This window comes from Martes martes, assembly GCF_963455335.1.
Source record: "Martes martes genome assembly, chromosome: 8".
Lineage (NCBI taxonomy): Eukaryota > Metazoa > Chordata > Mammalia > Carnivora > Mustelidae > Martes > Martes martes.
In genome coordinates, this window is record NC_137895.1 from 22,140,589 (window position 1) to 22,164,677 (window position 24,089).

A 24,089-nucleotide genomic window follows, 5' to 3' on the forward strand; every position below is an offset into this window, starting at 1 on the left:
ATTTGACAGACAGAGATTACAAGTAGGCAGAGAGGCAGGCAGAGAGAGAGAAGAGGAGGAAGCAGGCTCCCTGCTGAACAGAGAGCCCAATGTGGGTCTCGATTCCAGGACCCTGGGATCATGACCTGAGCCGAAGGCAGAGGCTTTAACCCGCTGAGCCACCAGGTGCCCCCCCCTTTTTTAAATTTAATTTTATTATTATTATTTTGTGTGTGTGTGTGTGTTCCAAAATTCATTGTTTACGCACCTCACCCAGTGCTCCATGCAATATGTGCCCTCCAAAAACACAAACAAATGAAGAGAGAAATCGCAAATGGAAAAGATTATGAGTATATGGAACAGTGATGACTGGTTCTTTACAGTAACTAAATTGATTGGCATTGGTTGGGTAGACACACTGGAAGTGTTTTAAAGAATTATGGAAGGAGAGAGAGTTGATACCTTATTTTCAAATAACCTGGAAAAGTATATGTTTGATAGGGCATGGAAAGATATATAGTAACTATTAACAGAGAAATATCACAGAATCTAGAAGTTAAAAAGAGAAAAATAGAATGAATAAGAATGTCACCAGATCAACAAAATTTGAAAAATTTAAAAAAGGAAAATGAGGAAATAGCAATGTACATAAATATAAATAGAAAAGTAAGATGGAATGGTTAAAATCAAACATGACTGTCATTATCCTAAATTGTATTTTTCCATTAAAATACAAACCACTGGGGCACCTGGGTGGCCCAGTTGGTTAAGCGTCCCAGCTCTTGATTTGGGCTCAGGTCAAGATCTCAGGGTCCTAGGATTGAGCCCATCTAGGGCTCTGCCCTCAGCAGGGAGTCTGCTTCAGGATTCTCTCTCTCCCTTTAACCTTCACTTGTTCTCACTCTCTCTAAAAAATAAATAAATAAATCTTTTTAAAAAATTACAAACTACTAGACTATAGTTTTTTAAATTCCAGATTAAAACATAATTACAGTTGTAGACTATTCATAACAGACACATTTTTTAAAGTGACCATTTTAAAAATTAAAAATAATGGGTAGACACCAAAAACATGATTCATAAAAGTAAAAACTGACAAATTGTACTTCATCAAAATTAAAAACTTAAGCTCTGCAGGAAACTGTGATATATCCGTATCATGGAATGTTACTCCAAAACAAAAAGCAATGATCTATTCATACACAGAGTAACTTGTATGGATTTCAAGAAAATTAAGCTCAATGAAAGAAAGCCAATCCCACAGGTTACATGCTCTATGACTCCATGTATGTAACATTCTTGAAATGACAAATTGATGGAGATGGAGATGGAGAACAGATTAGTAGTTGCCAGAGGTTAAGAAGCTGCGGCGGGGTGGGGGGGGAGATGGCTATGGCTATGAAAGGGTTACAGGAGGGATCCTTATGATGGTACTGTCTTTATTTTTGACTGTGGTGATGGTCACACAATCAATATGTGTGATAAAATTGTGTAGAACTAAACACATAGGCACACACAAACGAGTGCATGCAAAAACTCGTGAAATCTGAATAAGATCAATGGATTTTATAAATGCCATTTGCCTAATTGTGATATTGTACTGTAGCTATACAAGATGTTAGAGTGGCGAAAATTGAGTAAAGCCTTCTTAGTAGTTTTTATAACCGCATGTGAATCTATGATTATCTCAACATAAAAAGTTTTAAAAAAGAAAATGGAGGGATATCTAGAGATATCAGTCAGAGAACTGAGAAAAGAATGGTATATCCACATTGTGGACTACTATGTAGCTATTTATAAGAATAAATCATAGCTTATCACTTACCTAGTGGAATTTCCATAAGGCTTTGTTGAATGAGAAAAGTAAGGTTCAGAAAAATGAGGGTAATATGATTCTATTTTTATGAAACAAAGCCTACAATTAGTGTGTGTATTTGTACGTGTGTGTGTGTGATAGAGAGATTTCACAATGGATTAATATATGTAAAGATACACACTAGTTTAACATGAATTAACTTGAGGGAAGGATGGATAACACAGATGGTATGGAGTAACTAGGGGAAGGCATAACCAAGGATGATGGAAAAGGAGAAAAAATAGAGCACTAAAATACCAATATATAAAACAATAAATTATATGTATATGCAATTGTGTGTTTTGTGTTCTCATAATTTTTTAAGTGAAAATTTATTGAGACATAATTTACATATTATTCAATCCACCCACTTAAATTATACAATTCAGGAGTTTTTAGTATATTCACAGCATTGTACAACTATCCCCAGACAATTTAAAAACATTTTTATCACCCTCAAAAGAAATGTCACATCTATTAACAGTCACTCCTCTTTTTCACCCAGTACTCCTTCTCTAGCCCTAAGCAACCACTAATCTACTTTCTGTCTGTATAAATTTGTCTGTTCTAGATATTGCAAATAAATGGAATCATATAATTCATGGTATTTTTTGACTGGCTGCTTTATTTAACATAATATTTTCAAGGTTTAGTTATGATTTAACATTTATGAGCTCTTCATTTCTCTTTATTGCTAAATAATATCCCATTTTATAGATACAATTCATGGTATTTATCCACTCAAGTGTACAGCCTTGCCCGTGTACAGTCATCCTGGTATGACAATGGTTATAGGAGAATTTTCTGGTTTTCTTTCCCTAATCTTTCTGTTAATCTCTCTGCCCCCTTTGACCTCACACCTGGATATTAAGCTCCACTAATTGCGAGCTTATTACGCTCTTATTTTTAACAGTTCTCTAAGATAGGAGTTGTTCCAGAGTCTGGTCCAATTAAATTTGGTTAGGAGTACTTCTTGAGGCCAGTATTTGAAGTTTGTTCTGATCCCAGGAGAGCATTTCTTAACTGTCTCTTCTTGATTCTACAAAACCAGCTGCCCTACTGTTTAGCCTGTAGTCCTAGTCTCCTTTTAATTGCTTACCACAAAAATCTCCATTGTTTTTAACAATGCCCTTAGGCTTGAACTTCTTCATACTGTTTCAAATAAAGTCAATTTCTTGGAGAGAGCTTTAGAGCTCTCTTGCACTTAAGGACTAACCTATTTATGGACTGACATATTATGACTACTTCCCTTTGGCACAATCTTGGAGTCACTGTTCCGGGCAATGGGCAAGGGTGGTAGCCTCTGGTCTTCTCATCCTCTCAGCTCTTGCCTTTCTGGGCATGGAAACTCAGCTCTTATAAGCAAGCTGGGTTGAGGGCAATCAGGACCCCAATATTCCTACTCTGTCGCAACTGGGATGGAACATACAAAATGGGGGCAGGGTAGACAAAAGGAACCCATAACCTCTCAGGCACACTCACCGAGAATTTAACCTCTGAGCCTTGGAGCAGATGGAATTAGAAATGTTGTTGGCAGGGTTGCCTGGGTGGCTTAGTTCGTTAAGAGTCTGTCTGGCTCTTGACCTCAGCTCAAGTCTTGATCTTGGGGTTGTGAGTTAAAGCCCTGCATTGGAGCCTACTTTAAAAATTTGTTTTAAAAAATAATTAATTAAAAAAAATAAAGGAAGGAAAGAAATGCTGCTGGCCTATCTTTTTTGATAAGGTATCATATCCTTTGGATGGGTGCTGAGAGGGAGTCTCATCTCTTGGGCACAGCCACTCAGAGTGGACTTTCAAGTTGAGCTGGGGGGAGAGAGGAGAAAAGGAACATGTTACGACTCAAGTGCCACAGACTCTCTGTTCTTACCAAGTTTCAGTAGATTTTCTTGAATAAATATTTTTCCATCCTCTGTATGTTCTTGGAACAATTTTCAGATACTTTAAAAGGTTGTTTTATTATACAATATTCAGCAGTTATGTCTGTTTCGTGGAGAATCATGTCCATGGAACTTTTCACATTGCCGTTCTGAAAGTGGCATCCCCAGATTTTTTTTTTCCCTAAAGACTGTGCCAAAGAAAATTGCTGGTTTCATCACATACTCTGAGTTTGTTTTCCTTATCTGAAATGGGGTTCATAATCCATATCACACTGCCTAGGACATAGTACCTCTGAAAAACTATTAATTTATGTTTTCCCTCCATTTATCTCACTCTGGGGACTTAGAGAAGTTCTAGTTGAATAAAGGGGTCTGCCAGATAATGTATTGTTATGCTTGAAAAATTTTAAGACTCCAATAAAGTATTTCAAGTAATATTTGTGGTGAGAAATGTACTTAACCACTATAAAAACGTGATCTTCAGACTTGAACCAGGGTTCTTTTAGAAGTTTGATTCATGAGAAAATACTTTTAACAAAACCGCAAACAATTTGACTCATGATCTCTTTCTTCTTTCTCTCTCTCCCTCACCACCTCACCCTACTCAACTCTCTTCTACTCATTTCCCTCCTGCATTATAGCTTTTCACTGACATATGAGAATTACTGAAAAGAACCTGAATGACTGAATAAAGAATTGAATTTAATCTATACAAAGATTTGCAGTGATTGGTTAACTAGTATTGTCTCCAACCTATATTTGTTTTTTAAAAATTGAAGTATAGTGACACATTATTGTTACATTAATTTCAGGTGCACACCGTAGTTATTTGATAACTCTGTATGTTATGCTATGCTCACAAGTGTAGATACCATTTGTCACCATATGACACTATTACAATATCATTGACTATTCCCTATGCTATACTGAAAGCCTGTATCTCCCACACCCCTTCACCCATTTTGCCCCTTCCCTCTGACAACATCAGTTTGTTCTCTGTATTTATGGGTCTGTTTCTGCTTTTTATTTGTTTGTTTTTAGATTCCACATATAAGTGAAATCATATGGTATTTGTCTTTCTCTGACTTATTCCACTTGGCATAATACCCTCTAGGTCCATTCATGCTGTCACAAATGTCAAGATCTCATTTCTCCTTATGGCTGGATAATATTCCATTGCACTTGTATGCCACATCTTCTTTATCCATTCATCTATGAGTAGTCATTGGGGTTGCTTTCATATCTTCGTTTTTGTAGATAGTGCTGCAGTAAACATAGCAGTGCATATATCTTTTTAAATTAGTAATTTTATTTTATTTGAATACATGCCCAGTAGTAGAATTACTGGATCATATGGTAATTCTATTTTTAATTTTCTGAGACATCTTTATATTGTTTTTCACAGTGACTGTACCAATTTACATTCCCACCAACAGTGTATGAGGGTTCTTTTTCCTCCATGTCTTTGCCAACACTTGTTATTTCTTGTCTTCTTGATACAAATCATTCAAAAGTTGTGAGTCTATGGCCATCTGCATGGCTTCTTTGGAAAAATGTCTATTCAGGTCCTCTGCATATTTTTAAAACAGATTTTTTTTAGTGTTGAATTGTTTAAGTTCTTTATATATTTTTATATTAACCCTTATTAATACACCATTTGCAAATATCTTCTTTCATTCACTAGCTTGCTTTTTGTTTTGTGTATGGTTTCCTTTGCTGTGCAAAATCTTTTTATTTTAGCATAGTCCCAATAGTTTATTTTTGTTTTTGTTTCACTTCCCTAAGGAGACACATCTAGAAAAACTTTGCTAAAGCAAATGCCAAAGAGATTACTGACCATGTTTTCTTCTAGGAGTTTTATGGTCTCATGCCTCAAATTTAGGTCTTTAATCCATTTAAAGTTTATTTTTGTGTATGGTATAATAAAGTAACCCAGTTTCATTCTTTTGCATGTAGTGTAGGAGAAAAGGAACATGTTACAACTCAAGTGCCATAAACACTTGAGTTTTCCCAGCACCCATTTGTTGAAGAGACTATCTTTTCCCCATTGTATATTCTTGCCTTCTTCGTTGTAGAGTAATTGATCATATAATTGTAGGTTTATTTCTAAGCTTTCTATTCTGTTTCATTGATCCATGTGTCTGTTTTTGTGCCAGTCCCATGCTGTTTTGATTATGATAACTTTGTAGTATATCTTGAAATCTGGGATTGTGATACCTCCAGCTATGTTCTTTTTTCTCAAGATTGTTTTGGCTATTCAGGTCTTTTGTGACTCCATACAAATTTTTTTATTATTTGTTCTAGTTCTGTGAAAAATGTTGTTGGTATTTTGATTGCATTAAATCTGTAGATTACTTTGTGTAATATGGACATTTTAACAATATCAATTCTTTCAGTCTATGAGTATGGAATATCTTTCCATTTGTTTTTGTCATCCTCGATTTCTTTCATCAGTGTTCTATAGTGTTCAAAGTATATATCTTTTTCTTCCTTGACTAAGTTTATTCCTATGTATTTTATTCTTTTTGGTGTAATTGTAAATTAAATTGCTTTTTAATTTCTCTTTCAGAGCAGAGAAATTCTTTGTTGTTAGTATAGAAATGCTACCGATTTCTGGGTATTAATTCTGTATCCTGCAACTTTACTGAATTCATTTATTACTTCTAATAGATTTTTGGTGGCGTCTTTAAGGTTTTTATATGTATAGTATCATGTCACCTGAAAGTGGTGATAGATTTACTTCTTCCTTACCAACTGGATGCTTTGTTTCTTTTTCTTGTCTGATTGCTGCAACTAGGACTCCCAGGACTATGTTCAATAAAAGTGGTGAGAGTGGATGTTCTTATTTTATTTCTGATCTTATGGGAAAAGCTCTCAGTTTTTCACAATTGAGTATGATGTTAGCTGTGGGTTTGTCATATATGGACTTTATTATGTTGAGCTATATGTTCCTTCTAACCTCACTTTGTTCAGAGTTTATTTTATTGTGAATAGATGTTGTATTTGCCAAGTGTTTTTCTGCATCTATTGAGATGATAGTATGGTTTTTATGATTAATTTTGTTAATGTGGTTTATCATCTTGATTGGTTTATGGAAATTGAACCATCCTTGTGTCCCAGAATACATCCCACTTGATCATGGTGAATGATCCTTTTAATATATTGTTGAATTCAGCTTGCTGATATTTTGTTAAGGATGTGTGCATCTATGTTCATCAAGATATTGGCCTGTATGCGAGCTATGTTTTCATAAAGCAGTCTGGACCTTGAAATAATTTTGCTCTCTCTCTTTCTCTCTCTCTATTAAGAAATGAAAATCCTATCAAAACCATTTCCAGTGTCATTAGTTCATTCACTTAACAAAGATGATTTGATACCTAGGCTGTGTGTGTGTGGCAGTACTTGATCCCTGATATGTATCTTAAGAGATGAGATGGGATTTTAGGATTTTAAGATTTTAGCATATGCCTTACCAAGCTAAAACATTATTATTATGTTTGCACAGTCTTTTTGTAGCCTATCCACCTGCTCATAGTTCAAAATGATCAGGAGGAACAGTGTGGATATGATCCTAGGAAAGGTTGTATTTGATATTTACCTTTAATTTCACCTTATACCAGCTTTAGAGCTGGCCAAGAACAAACAGTGTCTTATTTTCAACTTCTCATACAAGTAATGTTGAGCAGGCAGAGCCCCTTAAAACTGACTCCTTAACTGCTGCAAACTTTTTGACCTTCTTGAAAGATCTAGAACCAATCAGAAATAAATCATAATCAAGTGAAAAGGAGGATGAGGATATTAAAGATCCAGACCTAAAAATTCTATATAAAAACTTACTTATAATTTTTTAAATAAAAATTCAGAGACTTCAGATAGAAATTTTTTAATGAAATGTTAAATCTGAAGCTAGAATTTTATGTTGTTTGGATTATGAAATGAAAATTATTTGGTTTAGCAGGCGCATCCTGAATCCTTACCACAAGCAGTATTAGCAAGACATAGTTCTACAAGTCTTATACACAAATAACTACAATATTAGACAGAAAATATTTATTTGTCCTAATAGAAGGTCAATGCCATTTAAAACAGTTAAAGAAAGCATTTATTCCTGTTAGGAGGGATTACGAAAAATTAAAGGAAATGTCATCTGTTCCAGAGCCAAAGAAGGGGCAGAAATGTGGGGACATAACAAAACCAACCCAAGTATGTTACAGTATGCATTTAGAGACCAGCCAGAAATCCCACATGACTGGAGTGCCAGAGAAAAATAAATAAATGTAGATGATTTGTAAAAGATCATGGAGACCCCAAAATGTCATTAGGAGGAGATGGGAGTTTATTTTGAAGCCAACTGAAAACCATGGAGGGGTTTTGAAACAAGGCATAAAAACCAAACTGTCCTAGAGAGGTTAGTCTGACACTCGTGTATAAAATAGATTTTAAAATATCAGAGATAGGAAAAGCGATATAGATACTATCGTTGCATCCAGCCATGTGGGCCTAGATGTCTTATGAGATGGCAGAATCAAAGTAGATGGCCATTCCACAAACATGAAAAAGGAAGTAGAATCCAGGGAATGGATACAAAACACCTTGGTAAGGATAGACTAGAACCTGGGGTTGCATGTCAGGCAGTGAAAGACCGAGTCCAAGATGTTTTAAAGATTCATGTCTGTGTGCCAGGGAGGCTGACAAAGTTCTTAAAAAGAGAAAAATAAGGCTTGGAGAAAGAAGAAAAATAATGTTTCATTTATTTAATAAATGTTTATTAAGCACTTATTATGTGCCAGGCACTGTTCTGGGGTGATCTGAGTTATCTTTGATTTTTAAAACACTTTATGTACAAAAGACACTGTTCCCAGTCTGTGTAACCACAAAGGCAGAGCTGGAATAAGTGAGTAGGAGTCAGGTAGGAAGTAAAATATCTAATAAGTAGAGTCTTCCTGGTAAGTAGTAAGAGCTGCGTTCTAGGCAGTATTCAAGCATAAATTCAGTGATATCATCTCGGCACCCTGTGACAAGGGATTACTGCCTTAAGAGACAGGTTAGACTAACCCTTCTTCAAGTTATCTCCCAATCTTAAGAGTCTATTCTTTCTTATGATTTAGTCCTATGGGTTCTATTATTTTTTCTATGGGTTCTATTATTAACCTCTGGTTTCTCTCAATTATTAAATAAATTACCCAATCTGTCTGCCATTCAGTAAAACTCACACATTTGCATCTGTTATTCTTGAATTATTTTTGGTTAGGGCTCTTCGTCTTTATTAAAAATCTCTACCCAGTAATGTTACCTTTATAGCTAATTTAGAATGCTAACCCTGGTAGACTGGGTTATAAATATCAGAGGGGAAAAGGATTTCTTGTGCCTAATAATGTTTTTGTTTAGAAGAAGCCCTGCAATTGAGAAATGAATTATCTTGACTTCAAGACTGCGATGCAGTTTCTGTATTTTGCAGTAATTCAGAAGGGGAAAAAAATATTTCAGAGAGGTTCATTTTCATACAGCATGTTAAAGGAAGAGAATAATTATTCCCCAAACCCTGCAAAGCTTTAGATCGGAAACATTTATCTGTGCTGCAGTTAGAAAAGAAGGGAAGAGAAGAAAAGGAGAGGAAAAAGGAAACCTGTAGTGAGCTCCGCTATAAGCTATAGTTAAAGCTTTGCATTTCCTGGTGTCTTTTGAAACGTAAAATTCCACAACAAATAGCCCTGTAACGTATAACCAGTATGAAGATTCAATTGAGATTTAAGCACTTTGGTTTGCTTTTGAATCCTGCTATTTTCTGCATTTGTTTTGACTGCTCTCATCATTCAGGATTGACGCTTGGATGGGTGTGTAGGAGGAAGCAGCAGCAGCAGGCTTACAGCTTGCAGACAAAAAAAAAAAAATCTGCCTTATCTGATGGCTATTATTGAAAATGCGAGGTGTAGCCTGGGCTGGGTAATGAAGGGGAGCGAGCGAGGGGGAGCACGGAGCATGGAGCTGCATACTGATGAGTGTAGGAGTACTTGATAAAAAGAATTCTGGCTGCTGGCCGTGCATTGCTCATTGTGGAGTACTCCAACAATCACATAGAACGCAGACCAGCCTAAGCTGACAGCTTGATATGCCTTCTTCTGCTGCCTGGTTTTGGGGGCTGTATGACGTACTGGTCGGTAGTAAAGATTAATATGTAAGAAATGTGGAGCTAGGATCAAGTCATACTCCACAGCGTGCCTGGCAAACTATGTTTTACTTCTGACTTTGCTCTCTCGCTGAGAACATTAATCTGTCAAGCTGGCGGGCTCCTTTGATAGCAACTTTCCCAGGAGCATGATGTGGCAATGCCACCTCTCAGCCCAGGACTACCGCTATTACCCAGTGGACGGCTACTCCCTGCTTAAACGCTTCCCTCTTCATCCTCTTACAGGACCCAGATGCCCCGTCCAAACAGTGGGACAATGGTTGGAAAGCATTGGGCTACCTCAGTACGAGAACCACCTGATGGCTAATGGATTTGACAATGTACAGTTTATGGTAAGATGCTCTCTGTGTCCACGGAGCTGCCTTTTGTCTGTCTTTGCTTCTTATGTGTCTTACACGGCTCAGAGGCAGCCTGATTTGCACCAAAACCGGTCAATTTATATATGTAACTGCATCAGAAAATCGGATGCCCTTAGGATGGAACTTACTGTGTGCATATAGACACTTGCTGAAAAATGAGATCTATAGGCATCCATATACATATGTATTATGTGAATGAACCGGTGAGAGTACTATTTATAGGCAGTGAAGGAAGATTAACATTTATATTCTCCCTGTCATTCTTTGTGTGATTTTTATAAATTTGTCATCTCAGAATACCCAGTTAGATTATAGTACTCTTCAGTTAATTCTAGATTCCTAAAACATCTTTCATTTGAGCATCAGCATTTAGTGATTAATTAGACAATTTGTTATGTTTACGGTGTGAGGATTATTTTTTTTTTCCTGATAATTGTTCGATAAGCAGTTTAAATTATGTGGAAGACCTTTAGTTTGTTAGCAAACTGCTTCAGATGGTCAATTATGGAGAACATTCACTTACTTACACATGCTGATTGAAGAGCACTGAAGTGTTATTTATTACTTCAGATAAAAGAAACAAACGTTTCCATCAACTACCTGTCAGTATTTAGAAAGGGAGGCTGATGGACTAAGTACATTCATGTACTTCCGAATACTGGTCTGCATGCAGTCTAAACCCGGTGTGTGCAAACTTCTCCCTGTGATGAATATAGGTGAGGAAGGAGGGTGGGGAGATGTGCAGACCCATAATACAGCTTTCTAATCATTCACATACCTCCCTCTGTGCTCATCAGTTTCCCTTGTTAAGCTACGTCACAGTCCTTATTACCTTTCCTTGCTTTTAAGTTCTCATCACACATATTACTGATCCCTAAATTTAGAGAGAGCTGCATAATATAAGCATGTAACACACAAATGGCTTGCAGAAAATAATTAATAGCTATTTTTAAATAAAATGCTGGGGCAGACACGTGAAGCTTATTAATGCTAGAATAGATAACAAAATATGAGAGCTACTTAGGTTTTTGTTTTTTTTTTTTTAATTTCCATTTAAAATTATTTTTCTCCAAGCTTGACTTGACTGTTACGGATTTAAAAATTAGTCAAATTGTTAAACTTCTGCCTCTTTTCCTAAAAAGTGTATGCTCCATGAGCTTTTGAAAAAAGCTACATAGATGTAGTAAGACATATGAGCCCTAAGTAACCGTATACATAGAACTCTTTACGGATATGTTTTTTTAATAATGGGATATGCAGTTACTGTTATCTTTCTCCTGTTGAAGAGAACTGTCACTGATTAGACAGATAAGATATCGTGGGTATTGAAATAGGAAAAAAGTGAAATTTCTTCAGTTGCTATGACAGTGTTAGGACACTGAACAGATTTAGGACAGACTTAGGACTCTAAACAGAGAACACTAAGAATTCGGGGAACTATCAAACAGAATGAAAATCTTTTCATGGCTATTTATATTTACTGCACATCTTGATGTCTTTATTCTTTCCCTCTGTCTCTGCCTGAGATAAGACTTTCTCATTCTCACTCCTCAAACCCTTGTCCAAATTTATTCTGGTCCCATGAGAAGCTAGGTAGTTCTTTGGATTCTCTAGACTATTTGGCTACTTCCAAATATTTTAATTCAACATAATTTTCCCCTGAATGTTGGACACATTTGAGCAAATATAACCACTTTTTGAAAGCCAGAAACTGAAAGGTTAATCAAACAGTTTTAAAATAAGCATCTCGAGATCGTTAAACAACATTCAAGGATGAATTATGTATAAGTACTCCAAAATGTATCTGGGAGGCAAAAATCCTGGGTATATGTGACGAAACCGAGGTCTGAGCTTCTCCATAGATTATTGTCTTTACTTTTATAGTTCTAAGTTTTATGTATGATTTTCCAGAAAATGAGAAAACAAAGTTAATTCAGATGAGTCAATCAAATACTTTCTTCATGAGACAAAATTAATTAAAAAAGAAACAAACTTTGAATCATCATTCAGAGGAGTTAATTATGAAAATTGAGCAAACCATAAAATAGCGTCATTAATTATTGCTTTATATGCTTCTCTACACTATTTATTTGCTACTAGTATCATAAAAATTAGTTTCTACCTTTATAAAAATTATTTATTGATTTCCATAATCTGATTTATTTAATTATGAATTTCGTTAAAGTACACTAATATGATCAGCCCACTTTAAGAAACAGATTTTATTAATGGGATGAAAAATCTTTTAGACCTACTTAGTCTCCACTCGGTATCATATTCTAGCTTTTATTTTTCTTGAAGCACATTCTGACCTGCATTTATTCATCCTGTTGCCTAAGCAACAAGCACCACACTCCCATTAACTGTGATGTAGTGCAGGTCTTATTAGCTTTTTAGAACAAGACAGTAGAGACATCAAAAGGATATAATTAATGTTGCTTGAAACTTCATTTTACATCCATGCATAGATATACTTTATTTAGGAAACATTCTCAAGAGTTAATTTTTGATTTAATCAATATTCCACTAATGAATGTTTTAAAGGATCCATATAAGTGACTTTCAAAGTATTTATTGGAAGCTTTAAAAAATTTTTTACTAACTCTGTTCTACATATTCTCACACATAAATACAATATATGGATGATTTATCCACAGCGCTGTGATTAACTTTAATAAAGATTTCTTACATCAGTTCTTAGAGAGATTAGAAAAGTAAGACCTTCATTTATTTTTTTGTTTATCTATCAATTATTGCTTCCCCTTTAGGCTCTTAATATTTATCCTTGATTTTACTGCTGTGTGAATTTTTTTTTCAGTATCTGAAAATCAGAATTCCAAATGTATTCTTTATGTACCTGGTCTTGGTTTGCTGATATTTGTATACACTCTTCTGACTTTCCTGTACCCTTAAATATATATAATAAATGGAAATTGATAAAATATAAGGAATAACTACAAAACTACATCAGGTCACCTAAGACTTTGGGAGAATTAGATTTATGTTGCAATCCAAGTCTCCTTCAACACAGAATTCTTCATCTGAAGACTTATCCAAGCCCTGCTTACCTGTTCATCCCCCCCCCCCCCCCGAAGTAATATATGGCCAGCCTCCTCCTAGTGAGGCATGGGCTACTCACTAGCCTCTGGGGATGCTGCCAGGTCCTAAAATATGTCTATGTTTCAACATGACTTTTTTTTTTTTTTTAACCAAGGAGTTTAGATATGAAGTGTTTAGTATACTAAACCCACGTGCTTCTTTATTTCCTTATTATATATGTTTCTACCATCATCTCTTTTTTCCAAGTCTGATGACTGCTTCCTAAATTTTAAGTCTCAAACTATCTATTCTTCTCTTGATGACTGCTCATTTGTACTCTCCTCTCCCCATCCTGGACAGCTATTTCCTTTCCTTTCCCTCTCTCTCTCTCTCTCTCTCTTTTTTTTTTTTAAATCCTCAGATGTCTGACTCAATTCCTGCCTTGTTTATGTAGCTTTCCGTAATGACTCTAGTCCTCTGGAGACTCTCTTTTCTCTGCATTCATGTAGTGGTTGTATTCGGTATGAAAAATCACATTTGGCATGCCATTATTCACTCTCTAGAATTAGAAGTTAAGTTTTTGCTCGTATGTATCTTGTCTCTCCCACTAGACTAGAAACTCTTCAAGTCCACATTGTGTATTCAATTCTCTGGTCTTTCTCACAACTCCTAGCATAAATCTGTGTACATAGACATCACCCCATAACAACTGGGTGCACAGTAGACTGTTGCAGGTGGATCTCCAACCTCGTTTTTATTTTATTTTTTTTAGAGATTTTATTTATTTATTTATTTGGCAGACAGAGATCCCAAGTAGGCAGAGGGGCAGGCAGAGAGAGAGGGGGGGAAGCAGGCTCCCCACTGAGCAGAGAGTCCCATGTGGGGCTCTATCCCAGGACCCTGAGATCATGACCTGAGCCAAAGGCAGAGGCTTAACCCACTGAGCCACCCAGGTGCCCCATCCAACCTCATTTTTAAATTGGAAGCCTTGTTTTGCCCATGGAACCTGGAACATTAGTACCCTTCACTCATTCATGCAGCAAACTATCCTTAAACATTTCATATGTGCTAGAAACTGTTAATTACTGAGAATGTAACAGTGAACAATACCTGGTTCTTGACCTCTAACAGGTTACAGTGTTGCTCTTAGGTCTATCAGGTTATTTGCATGCACATTAGGCACTCATGCCTTCATGAGCTCACACACACAGGTACACACATACATTCTATCACAGGGATCTTGCCCCTCATCCTTTTATATAATCACCACCCCTCAGCATATTACTTACTAACAATTGTTCTTTTCAGCAACAAATTCAGTACCAATGGAAGAGATAAAATCTATCATAGCAGGGAGTAAAGAAATGTAAAGATACTGATAACAACAAAACACTGACAGTGTTATGGTAAATTTATGGTCCAAAAACTGAATTAAGAAGTTTTTATTATCGGAGGAGGACTGACTCATAGCCTCGCCCAGGATAACTAGCTGACAGTTATATTTGTAAACTCTAATCAAAAGGGGGGAAGAATGAAATTATGCCAACTCATTTTTTTTTTTTTTTTTTTTAGCATTTCCTGTGTTTCTAGCAGTTGCCATCTAGCTTGGCTTAGGATGCTTTGACCAATATTAAGATGCCCAAAATGCAGCCTTTACAGAGTAAAAAAATAAAGTTATTCCAGGAGCCCTATTTGATTTGGCATTTTGTACACTTGGATGGGTAGCATTCATAAAGAACTTGTTGAAGGTCAGAGTGATACTGAAGAGTGGAGCCACAGAGCTCTTGAAAGTCTTCCATTTGAACAAAAGATTTAAGGAAGATTGATCTTATAAGTATTTAGTTGAAAATTTCTTTTCCATTTTTGTGGTGCATTTTACATGCAAATGTACTTACGTTTCTTTTCCTCTTTTATATAACTTTTCTGTAATAAGAGCACAATTTACAGTTGACCTGATAAAATGACCTTTTAAGTGTCTTAGCAACATATCATGACCCAAGAAAGAAGTTAAACTTGTGAAGCAGGAAAATAAATTGTCCCTAAAGGGTAAGCCTAATAACCTCTGAGATGATTTCTTATTTCAAAATGACTTGAGAAAATTTTATAAAGTTACTGAGATTTAAAGGTCCAAGAGAAAAAATACCTGCCACATTCCCCACACCATCCTGTTCCTGAAACACTCTAGGCCCTGAAGTGGGTGGCTTTATAATGAATGTGCTGCTGTCATTTTACAAACTCAGTCCAGTCATTACACATGCACTTCTGCAACAACAATGATAAAAAAATATATATTTCAACTATAGGCATTTAAAATCTGTTGGCATCCAAAAGTCAACGCCAGGAGGGAGTCATTCTTTATCTGGTAAACAGCTTAATTACAAATGTAATAGGCAACAGCCTCACAGTAGTGTGAGACAGAACTCAAGTAAGACTTCTCATTTCCACTGTCTTCCTTCTCTATGATTTGGTTTACTCATCTGTAAAATCAATCTAATGAGGGATCTAGGAGAAATGTTCTTTGGACTTGTTATTTAATATTTTGAGCTCTTTCAAGTTGCAGGGTGCAATATTGGTGCTGGCAGAGCTGTTAATTGTTCTTGTAGACCTCATTAGCCTTGGAAGGACACTGATTGCTTGTGCAGCGCAAAGTCAGAAATGAGGGCATGTTCAGGGATGACCATCTCAGAAGAATAGCTTTCAGAAAAAACATTAGCTGCAGTTTTAATCTGGTGATAGTGAAGAGGCCTTTTCTTCCATCTGGAAGTTACTCCAGTTACATTTTTAAGCATTAAAATAAGCTGCCCCATTTTCTAATAATGCAGTACTACAACTTCCATTACTAACTCATGCTCACATGAATTGGCCTTTAATTTAGTCATCCAGCATATTTGCATAACTTCATCTCCAGTATTGCTTTAAATGACCAGATATTTGGGAAGAGGAATTTGCTTCATGAATCAGAAAACTTATTCATACTGCTGAATTATGGACTAATTTTAAGAAATCCAGCCACGATTGGGGTGCCTGGGTGGCTCAGTGGGTTGGACCTCTGCCTTCGGCTCAGGTCACAATCTCGGGGTCCTGGGATTGAGTCCCACATCTGGCTTTCTGCTCAGCGGGGCATTTGCTTCCCCCTCTCTCTCTGCCTGCCTCTCTGCCTACTTGTGATCTCTCTCTCTCTGTCAAATAAATAAATATTTTTTTTAAAAAGTTAAAAAAAAAAAAAAAGAAATCCAGCCATGATCAAATTTGTTGCTTCTTTTAAAAGACAGATCTCTCAATGACCTCCATTTTCTCACTTCTAGTCACCTCCTTAACCCCTACGATTCTGTCTGCTTCCCGGCTCTTCTGCTAAAATTGTTCTCTTTGAAATCAGCTGTGACCTGCTTCTTGCCAAACCCCAGCCCCCTTTCTTCTCACTTCGTTTCTCTTGCCCTCTTTACAATGTCTCATTTTCAGCCCTCACTCCTTATTGATTTTCACACCCCTATTGATATTTATTGGGGTTCTGTGACATTACACTGTCCTTTCCAATCATCCTGTTCTCTGATTCTCCTCCTCCCGCTAAATGTGCGTGGTGCTCTACCCGTCCATCCATTAGGGAGATTGTTAGTTCTCATGGATCCGTAGCTGTCCTACTCAACCTCTTTTGACCTGGCTTCCACTGCAGCCCAACTACTCAATAAACATTTCCGTATACGTTTTGGCATGCAAAGCATTTAGCAAAGACTTGGCATAGAACAAATGCCCAAAAATGTTAAGTATTACCACAGCTAGAGTGTTCTTTCTAAAGCACATGTTTGCCTTAGCACTACTCTGCTTAAAATATTGCAGTGATTCTCAATTACCTGTGGAAGATTATGTTTCCAAAATCCTTAATATGGCTTTCGTATTCGGGATCCTTTCTGACCTTCCCAGCCCCAATTTATTTTTCAGCCTCTTCTGTTACCATTTTCTGTCTTCACAGTTCTAGAGAACTGTGTATTTATCTTTCATTGCCTGGCCTTTTGCACATGCTGCTCTCTGCCAAGAATGACCTTCCTTCCCCCTCTTAACTCCTCTTTATCCTTTAGTTCTTAGTCTAGTTGTCACTTCTTTTAGCTGCCTCTTCTTCCCCTGCCCTCCAAGTATGGGTCAAGAACCCTTCTTCTGGAGTTCCCTATCTTACTACTGATTTTACTGTGTCATATTACTTATTTACTTGCCCACCTACTCCCATCACTTCTCCCACACCCAAATAGTAGAACAAGGGTCAGTAAATTTGTTCTCTCAAGGGCCAGATAGTAAATATTATTAAGCCTTGAAAGTGGTCTCTGTTGCAACTATTCAACATGCTGTTGTAGTATGACAGTGGCCATAGGCAATATGTAAATAACATACGTGGTTGTGTTCCGATAAAACTTTATTTACAAAAGCAAGCAGATTTGGTGAAAGAGCCATTGTTTGCTGCCCACACACTGGATAATTTTTAACTCTTTGAGAGTTAGAAATATGTTTTGACCCTCTATATCTCCAAGGACAACTCATGGCTTACACATGTAGACACAGTAAATGTTTGATGAAAGGAGGAAGGAAAAGGGCAAATAAGGATGAAGGAAAGGAAGAAAAGAGAGAAGGAAAGAGAAGGGAGTGAAGGAATCTGGCAGGTGGCTACAGCAAGGTTACCGAAGGCCTTTTCGGTTTAAAGAGAACCTGGTCAATAGCTGAGGATATTCAGAGCAAGAGGCAGCCTTCAGGAGTCTCATAAGAGCTGGAGAGGGTGTTTTTGCTGGAGCCAATCAGATGGGAGTATATTTTCAGCAAGAGCACTGCGCAGGCATAGGAACTAGAAAAACACAGCTGCAAAGGGAGCCTGTTTTTCACTCTCTTTGGAATTCCTTTTTCTTCCTTCTCCACCTAATTGTGCAGCACTGTTCATGATTCAGCTTAAGCATCACTTCCTCGAGGAAGTATTTCCTTATACCACCCTGGCATCTGGCAGGTGTAATCACTTTGTCTCTGTGCACCCCTGGAACCCGACCCTTAACCCTGTGCTAATCTCTGTTATATTGCATTACAATTATATGTTCAGATGTCTGTCTCCTGCCCTAGAAAGTGAGTTCCTTTAGAAGCAGAGATCGGGTCTTACTTATCTCTGTATTCCTAAAGCTTAGTGCAGTGCCTGACACATAGTAGTTTCTGATAAACACTGATTGGATGGATTTAAAATTCAATTCAGTTTCATATAAAGTATCCCAAATAATCCTCACCGTATCGCTGTTAGTATTAGTATCCCTATATTTATAAATGAAGAGAATTATTATTATATTATTATTATATATTCATAAATGAAACTCAACAAGGTTTTAAAAAATTGCCTAGCACCACCTGGATTTCAAAACCAAACCTCTTTGATCAAAGGTCCCTGCTCAACTCACTACAACCACATTATTTCATCCTTCCTCCCACCACTCACTCAGCAAATGCTTAGAGAGCCCCTGTTAAATTGCAGACATTGACTAGGACGCTGGCACTTCCTCTGAAGCACTCCCAGTTTGTCATACTTCTGGTCCTTTGAGCAACTTCTTTATCCTACTTCTAATTTTCTACCTCATCCCCACTACTTCTCAAGAGGGCCTCTGCTCTAATCACACTGGCACACTCACTGCCAAATATATACCTTTCCTTTTTTCATAATTCCCCTCCTACCTAACCTAGTTTGTTTATTCCAAACTGCCTATTCAAGAAAGACCCATTCCTCTAGCCACTCCCCACCCATCTCCTCTGTGGAGCTGCCTTCTACTGGTCTGGACCCTGCTCACCTCTCCAGGTTCATCTTTCACCCCTCTTACGCTCTGGCCATGTTGAATTATTATAGTTCTACAACCATGCCATGCTTAATCACAAATCCATGTCTTTGCACACCCTATGTCTTGTACACACTGTTCTCTGCCCAGAACATTCCCTTCCTGCACTCATCCTTAGCCTGGGTAACTCTTACTTCAAAAATCCCAGCTCAGAGGTTCCTTGTTGGGGGAGCCTTTTACAAATTCTGTTGTGGTATTACTCAACTGTCCTTCACTGGTCTCCCATGGCGCCCTATACACACCTTTACTGGAGTAGTCTTATCACACAAGGCTGAATTATCTGCTTCTCTACTTTACTCCTTCCCCTGAGAAAAAGAACAGTGTTTTGTTCAGTACTATTTTCCTAGCATATAATAGGTCCTTGTATTCTTTGCTAGGACTGCCATAACAAAGGGCCACAAACTGTGTGGTGCAAGCAACAGAAATTTATTGTCATAGTTCTGGAGGCCAGAAGTCCAAGATCAAGGAGTTGGCAAGACTGGTTCCTCTGAGGGTTGTGAGGGGACGATCTGTTCTAGGCCTTCACGTGCCCATAGTCTTCTCCTTGTATTTTCACATCATTTTCTCTGTGTGTGTGTGTCTGTGTCCAAATTTCCTCTTCTTATAAGGACCCCAGTCATCTTGGATTAGAGCCCACCCTAATGACCTAATTTTTAACTCGATTACCTCTGTAAAGACCTTTTCCCCAAATAAAGGCACCATTCTGAGGTACTGGGGGTTAGGACTTCAACATATGAATTTAGGAGGAATACAGTTCAGCCCATAGCAGTCCTTAATAAATGTGTGTACAAGAGTATCCTTTATTATCCCTCTTGTTGCTAAGCACAGTCCATAATGGTCACACACACTAAATATTTGATTAATTGAATTAAACTCAATCTACTTGAGGTTTACATGAGATTTAAAATGTTGAAAGAATCTGATGTTATTCTTTCATCAATGATAAATGCAGTCTCCCTGATAGCTTCCAGTTTCGCACGCGTGGGTAATTGTATACAAGGTCGTGATGCTGGTTAGTATGAGAAGCAGCAAGGCCAGAACTGAGAACTTCCTACCTCTCTAGCCTTACGGTCTTTCCATTTTACTTTTCAGCTCTGCTGGCCCCTCAATAAATCACATTTACAGGAAATATTCATTTGTTTGCCATCCTTATGTTTGATAACTATTTGGTAGCAGAGCCCAATATAACCAATTTAATAAAATAACTACTGTTTAATAAAAACTTGTTATATATATTTTTACATACATTATATTTACCTCTCCCACAAATGTTATGAAGTATGTATTACTATTCCAGTTTTACCAATTACAAAACTTAGAGAGAGACCATGTATCTTGCCCAACACACTCAAGCTTCAAGCCAAGGTCAATCTGAGTCCAAAGGGAAAAAAATTTTCAGTAAGATTTGCTCAGGCAACATAACAGAGGTGAGAAAGGTATGGGCTCTGAACAAACAAAGTAGCATAAGCATTCCTTGTTCTTTGAGGGATGATTCAGAGTACCAAGAAGAGTTATGAGAGAGAAGAAAAACCTTGCCTCATGCAGAGATTAGGAAGTCCATACTTAAGAAACTTCCCACTATACACACTGTTATAAAAAAACACACACCTCCAAGTCAAGTGTGTCCTCAGACTATGAGACCATCAAGTGGAAGTCATTCCATGCATACAGGAGACACCACATTGAATAGGAGTAGTTTTCATGGGAGACATGATTTGCCCTTCCATATAATCTTTTCTAAAGTGTAATGAGTTGTCATTATGAATTGCTATGTATTATTATCCTCCAGAAAACTCAAGCTTAAAGAGACACAGAAATAATACCTTCCAGGTCATTGCATACCTTTTTCTGACTTCATCCCAGACTTTCTAATCTAAGAATGTACCATGCATATCATAGACATTGGAAACTATCCATTCATTTAAAAGCATATGATGTAAGAGGGTTTGAGAAACAAGAGCCCCTATGACTCTACTTAGATGTTATAGAGGCATATTAGGAGAAAAGAAAAATACAATGAATAATTAACAAAGGCCTCTGAATATCAGGTCATTGATTTCTGCCCCTTGAGTCCACAGAATTAAATTTCATATTGTTAAACTTTTACCTTCTGTCAGACTGAGCAAGGATGATTAGGATTCATATCCAAAGCATTGTGGAACATCTTGCGTTTATAAGCCAATGTCTGTTTAAATGGTTGGCAAGAAGAATTGGGTTTCTCCTTCCAGAGTTTTGAAGGAGCTCTGGTAATAACAGGCCTAGAATCTAGAGTATCTCAATTTTGTTTGACAAGAGTTATATTTTACACTCTTTCATCAGGAAGGAATAATCCTGTAAAGAAGAGCTGGGAACTTAGTATTCATCAGGCCTATAACTATGTAACCCATCCAGTTATCTGCTAGCTCAGAACAAGTGAACAGAAAATACAGGCTGGTCAACATCTACTCTAGAAATCCCCCACTCCTTTAAAAAAGGGGGGGGGGGAGCAAGCAGAAGATCATTCATATCAATCATTTAAAAACGCAATCATTCAATCATCCAATCAATTAAGAACTGCTGGATAAATAATAATGAGATTCCTTTGGGGGGGTAATGGAATGGAGGGTATGTTATGCAGTCAAAAAACATAATCCACTTACTTCCTGATAATTAATTATGATGTGCTATAAATGAAAATACCATATTAAATTCCTATTGCACTTTATAGTATTTAAACTATTATGCATATATTATCTCAATCCAGGAGACTAAATAAATTCTCTCCTAGTTCTAGCATAAATGGTGTAACATTGGGTAAGCCTTCTTTTCTACAATCTCTGAACAAGCTCAGATATAACTTAATTTTTTTCAAAACCCTCCCTTAATCCTATGTCTATTCTGGATTCTCTTCTTGCCTTCACAACAAAGCTTCTCCAAAGAAATGCCTACACTCACTGGCTTGCTCTTCAAATCAATACACTCAGGCCTTGATACAATGAACCTTTTTCAACATCCTAAAATTATTTATAAATGGTGACTAATGAGCTCTTAATTCTCCAAGCACACTCGATTATTTCCAATCCTTACTTGCTCCATCTTTCTGTGGTCTTTGTTTCTGTTGACCACTTGCTTCCTCCTTGTCTTCTGTATCCATGGCATCTCTAGCCCTAATAACTACCCTTCTCTGGCTCCTCTGTGGACTTCCCTGCCTCTTGCTGTCCCCTAGGGTTTAGCCCTTTCTATCTCTTCTCTCTCATTCCACACATTCACCTTAGGTGACCTCACTTATCCTCAACAAAGGTAAAAAAAAAAAAAAATCTACTTCTATATCGTATCGACACCTCAAATTCAAAGTGTCTAAAAGAGGAAATATCTTTCCACAAAACTTTTCCCATGAGAAAGTGATCAATTGAATAGAATGGTGATGAGAGATGAAGTGAAGTGAGACCAGAGAAAGAGCCACCAATCTGGCAGCATAGAGGTCACTGGAAAACTTGACAAGTGGACATTCATTGGAGTAAGGGGTACAGAAGCCATAATGCATTGGGTGGTAGTAGTAGAGTGGATAACTATTGAAGGAAGTTTTGCTGAGAGTGGGAATACAGAAATAAGCAAGTAGCTAAGGATGATTTGGAGGTCAAAGGAAGATTTTTTTTTTTAAACAGAAAAGATTGGAGTCATGTTTGGCTACTGAAAGGAATGATCAGATAGAAATGGAAATACTATATTGGAGAAGAAAGAAGGATTGAATGAATGAATAAAGGTGAGAGGAGTTGGAATCCAGAGATAAGTAGAGGAATTGTCTCTGATGGGATGTTCCTATTGTAATAGTAAAGAAGATAGAGGATGGATACTATAATGATTTTTATAGAGAGTGATGAGAATATGAAGGTATATTGCTCTAGTGGTTTCTATTTTCAAATGAATTATGAGACAAGAATGTAGAAGATTTAAAGATAGAGGGGGTATAGAGTCATTTCCAAAAGTGGGCAAGAGAATTTACTGGGAAAATTGAATAGAACTACAGGAACATGTCAAGGATTTACTTGAGATTTTTAATCATTTTGCTTCGTAGGAATTGTAAAGACTACTGCACTTTAAGATACAGGATTGATTTCATGGTCTGGCTTCTTCTAGTTGTGTGAGATCATGGGCTGGTCACTTAACCTCCGTGAGCATCAGTTTCCCAAGTGCAAATATGAGCTAGTACTACCTAGTTCACAAGGTCGTGGTGAGAAGCAGATTAAGACTAGCTATGTGCTTTCAGTAGGCAATGAATCATGATGGTGACAAGAGTGCTGGTCCATTTAGCTGGCAAGCCACTTTGGAATTACTGACAGCACAATGACACACAGAAACTGCCATAAAGCTTCTTTGCTCTTGCCTTCATAATACACTGGATACAAGGGAAACACTTACATGAATTATGCTAGAAACACCAAAGTACTTATAACACACCTGTCTCATGACCTTATATCAAATAACTCTGAAGGATGTTAGAAATTTATGTCACCTTAATTTACTCTTAACTCACCACAGACCTTGATTAATCGACTGTACATACACTCAAAGAACTGAGCCTTTCAGGCTTAGAGGTCAAGCAGTAGAGCCTGCTGTTGGCAGAGTACTGTGGGACTTCCAGAGAACTAGATTGCATTTAGCCCTTTCCCTAAGAAACATACTTAAGGACACCCAACTGCTCACACCAATAAGATGCTCCCTTAATTAAGGTTGACCAAATTGTGATAATTAACTTTTAAGAATATATTTAAATATTCAAGGGTCTAGTAGATTTGTCCAGTATCCCTAACCTAAACTTGCATCCAGACTATAAAGTAAATGAACAAATACTATGTAGTATATTAACAAACACAGATTATGAAGACTATAGCATTTTAAAATATAAATCTGTGTGTTTTAAACCTGCATCTTTTATCCTTTAATATGTGTTAACAATCTAAAGTGGAA

General features: G+C 37.0%; 1 protein-coding gene across 10 annotated transcripts in view; it reads left to right on the forward strand.

Moving 5' to 3' along the window:
* Positions 1-24,089, forward strand: part of ANKS1B (ankyrin repeat and sterile alpha motif domain containing 1B) — a gene marked incomplete at its 5' end in the record, with an annotated part of 1,134,786 nt that overhangs the window by 744,626 nt on the left and 366,071 nt on the right. For 9 of the 10 annotated variants that reach the window (XM_080810753.1, XM_080810755.1, XM_080810756.1 and 6 more), the window contains one exon: positions 10,124-10,230. In XM_080810753.1, coding sequence (XP_080666879.1) covers positions 10,124-10,230 — 107 coding nt within the window. Of the gene's footprint in view, positions 1-10,026; positions 10,231-24,089 lie in introns of those variants that run through there. The other variant, XM_080810754.1, reaches the window with a different exon arrangement.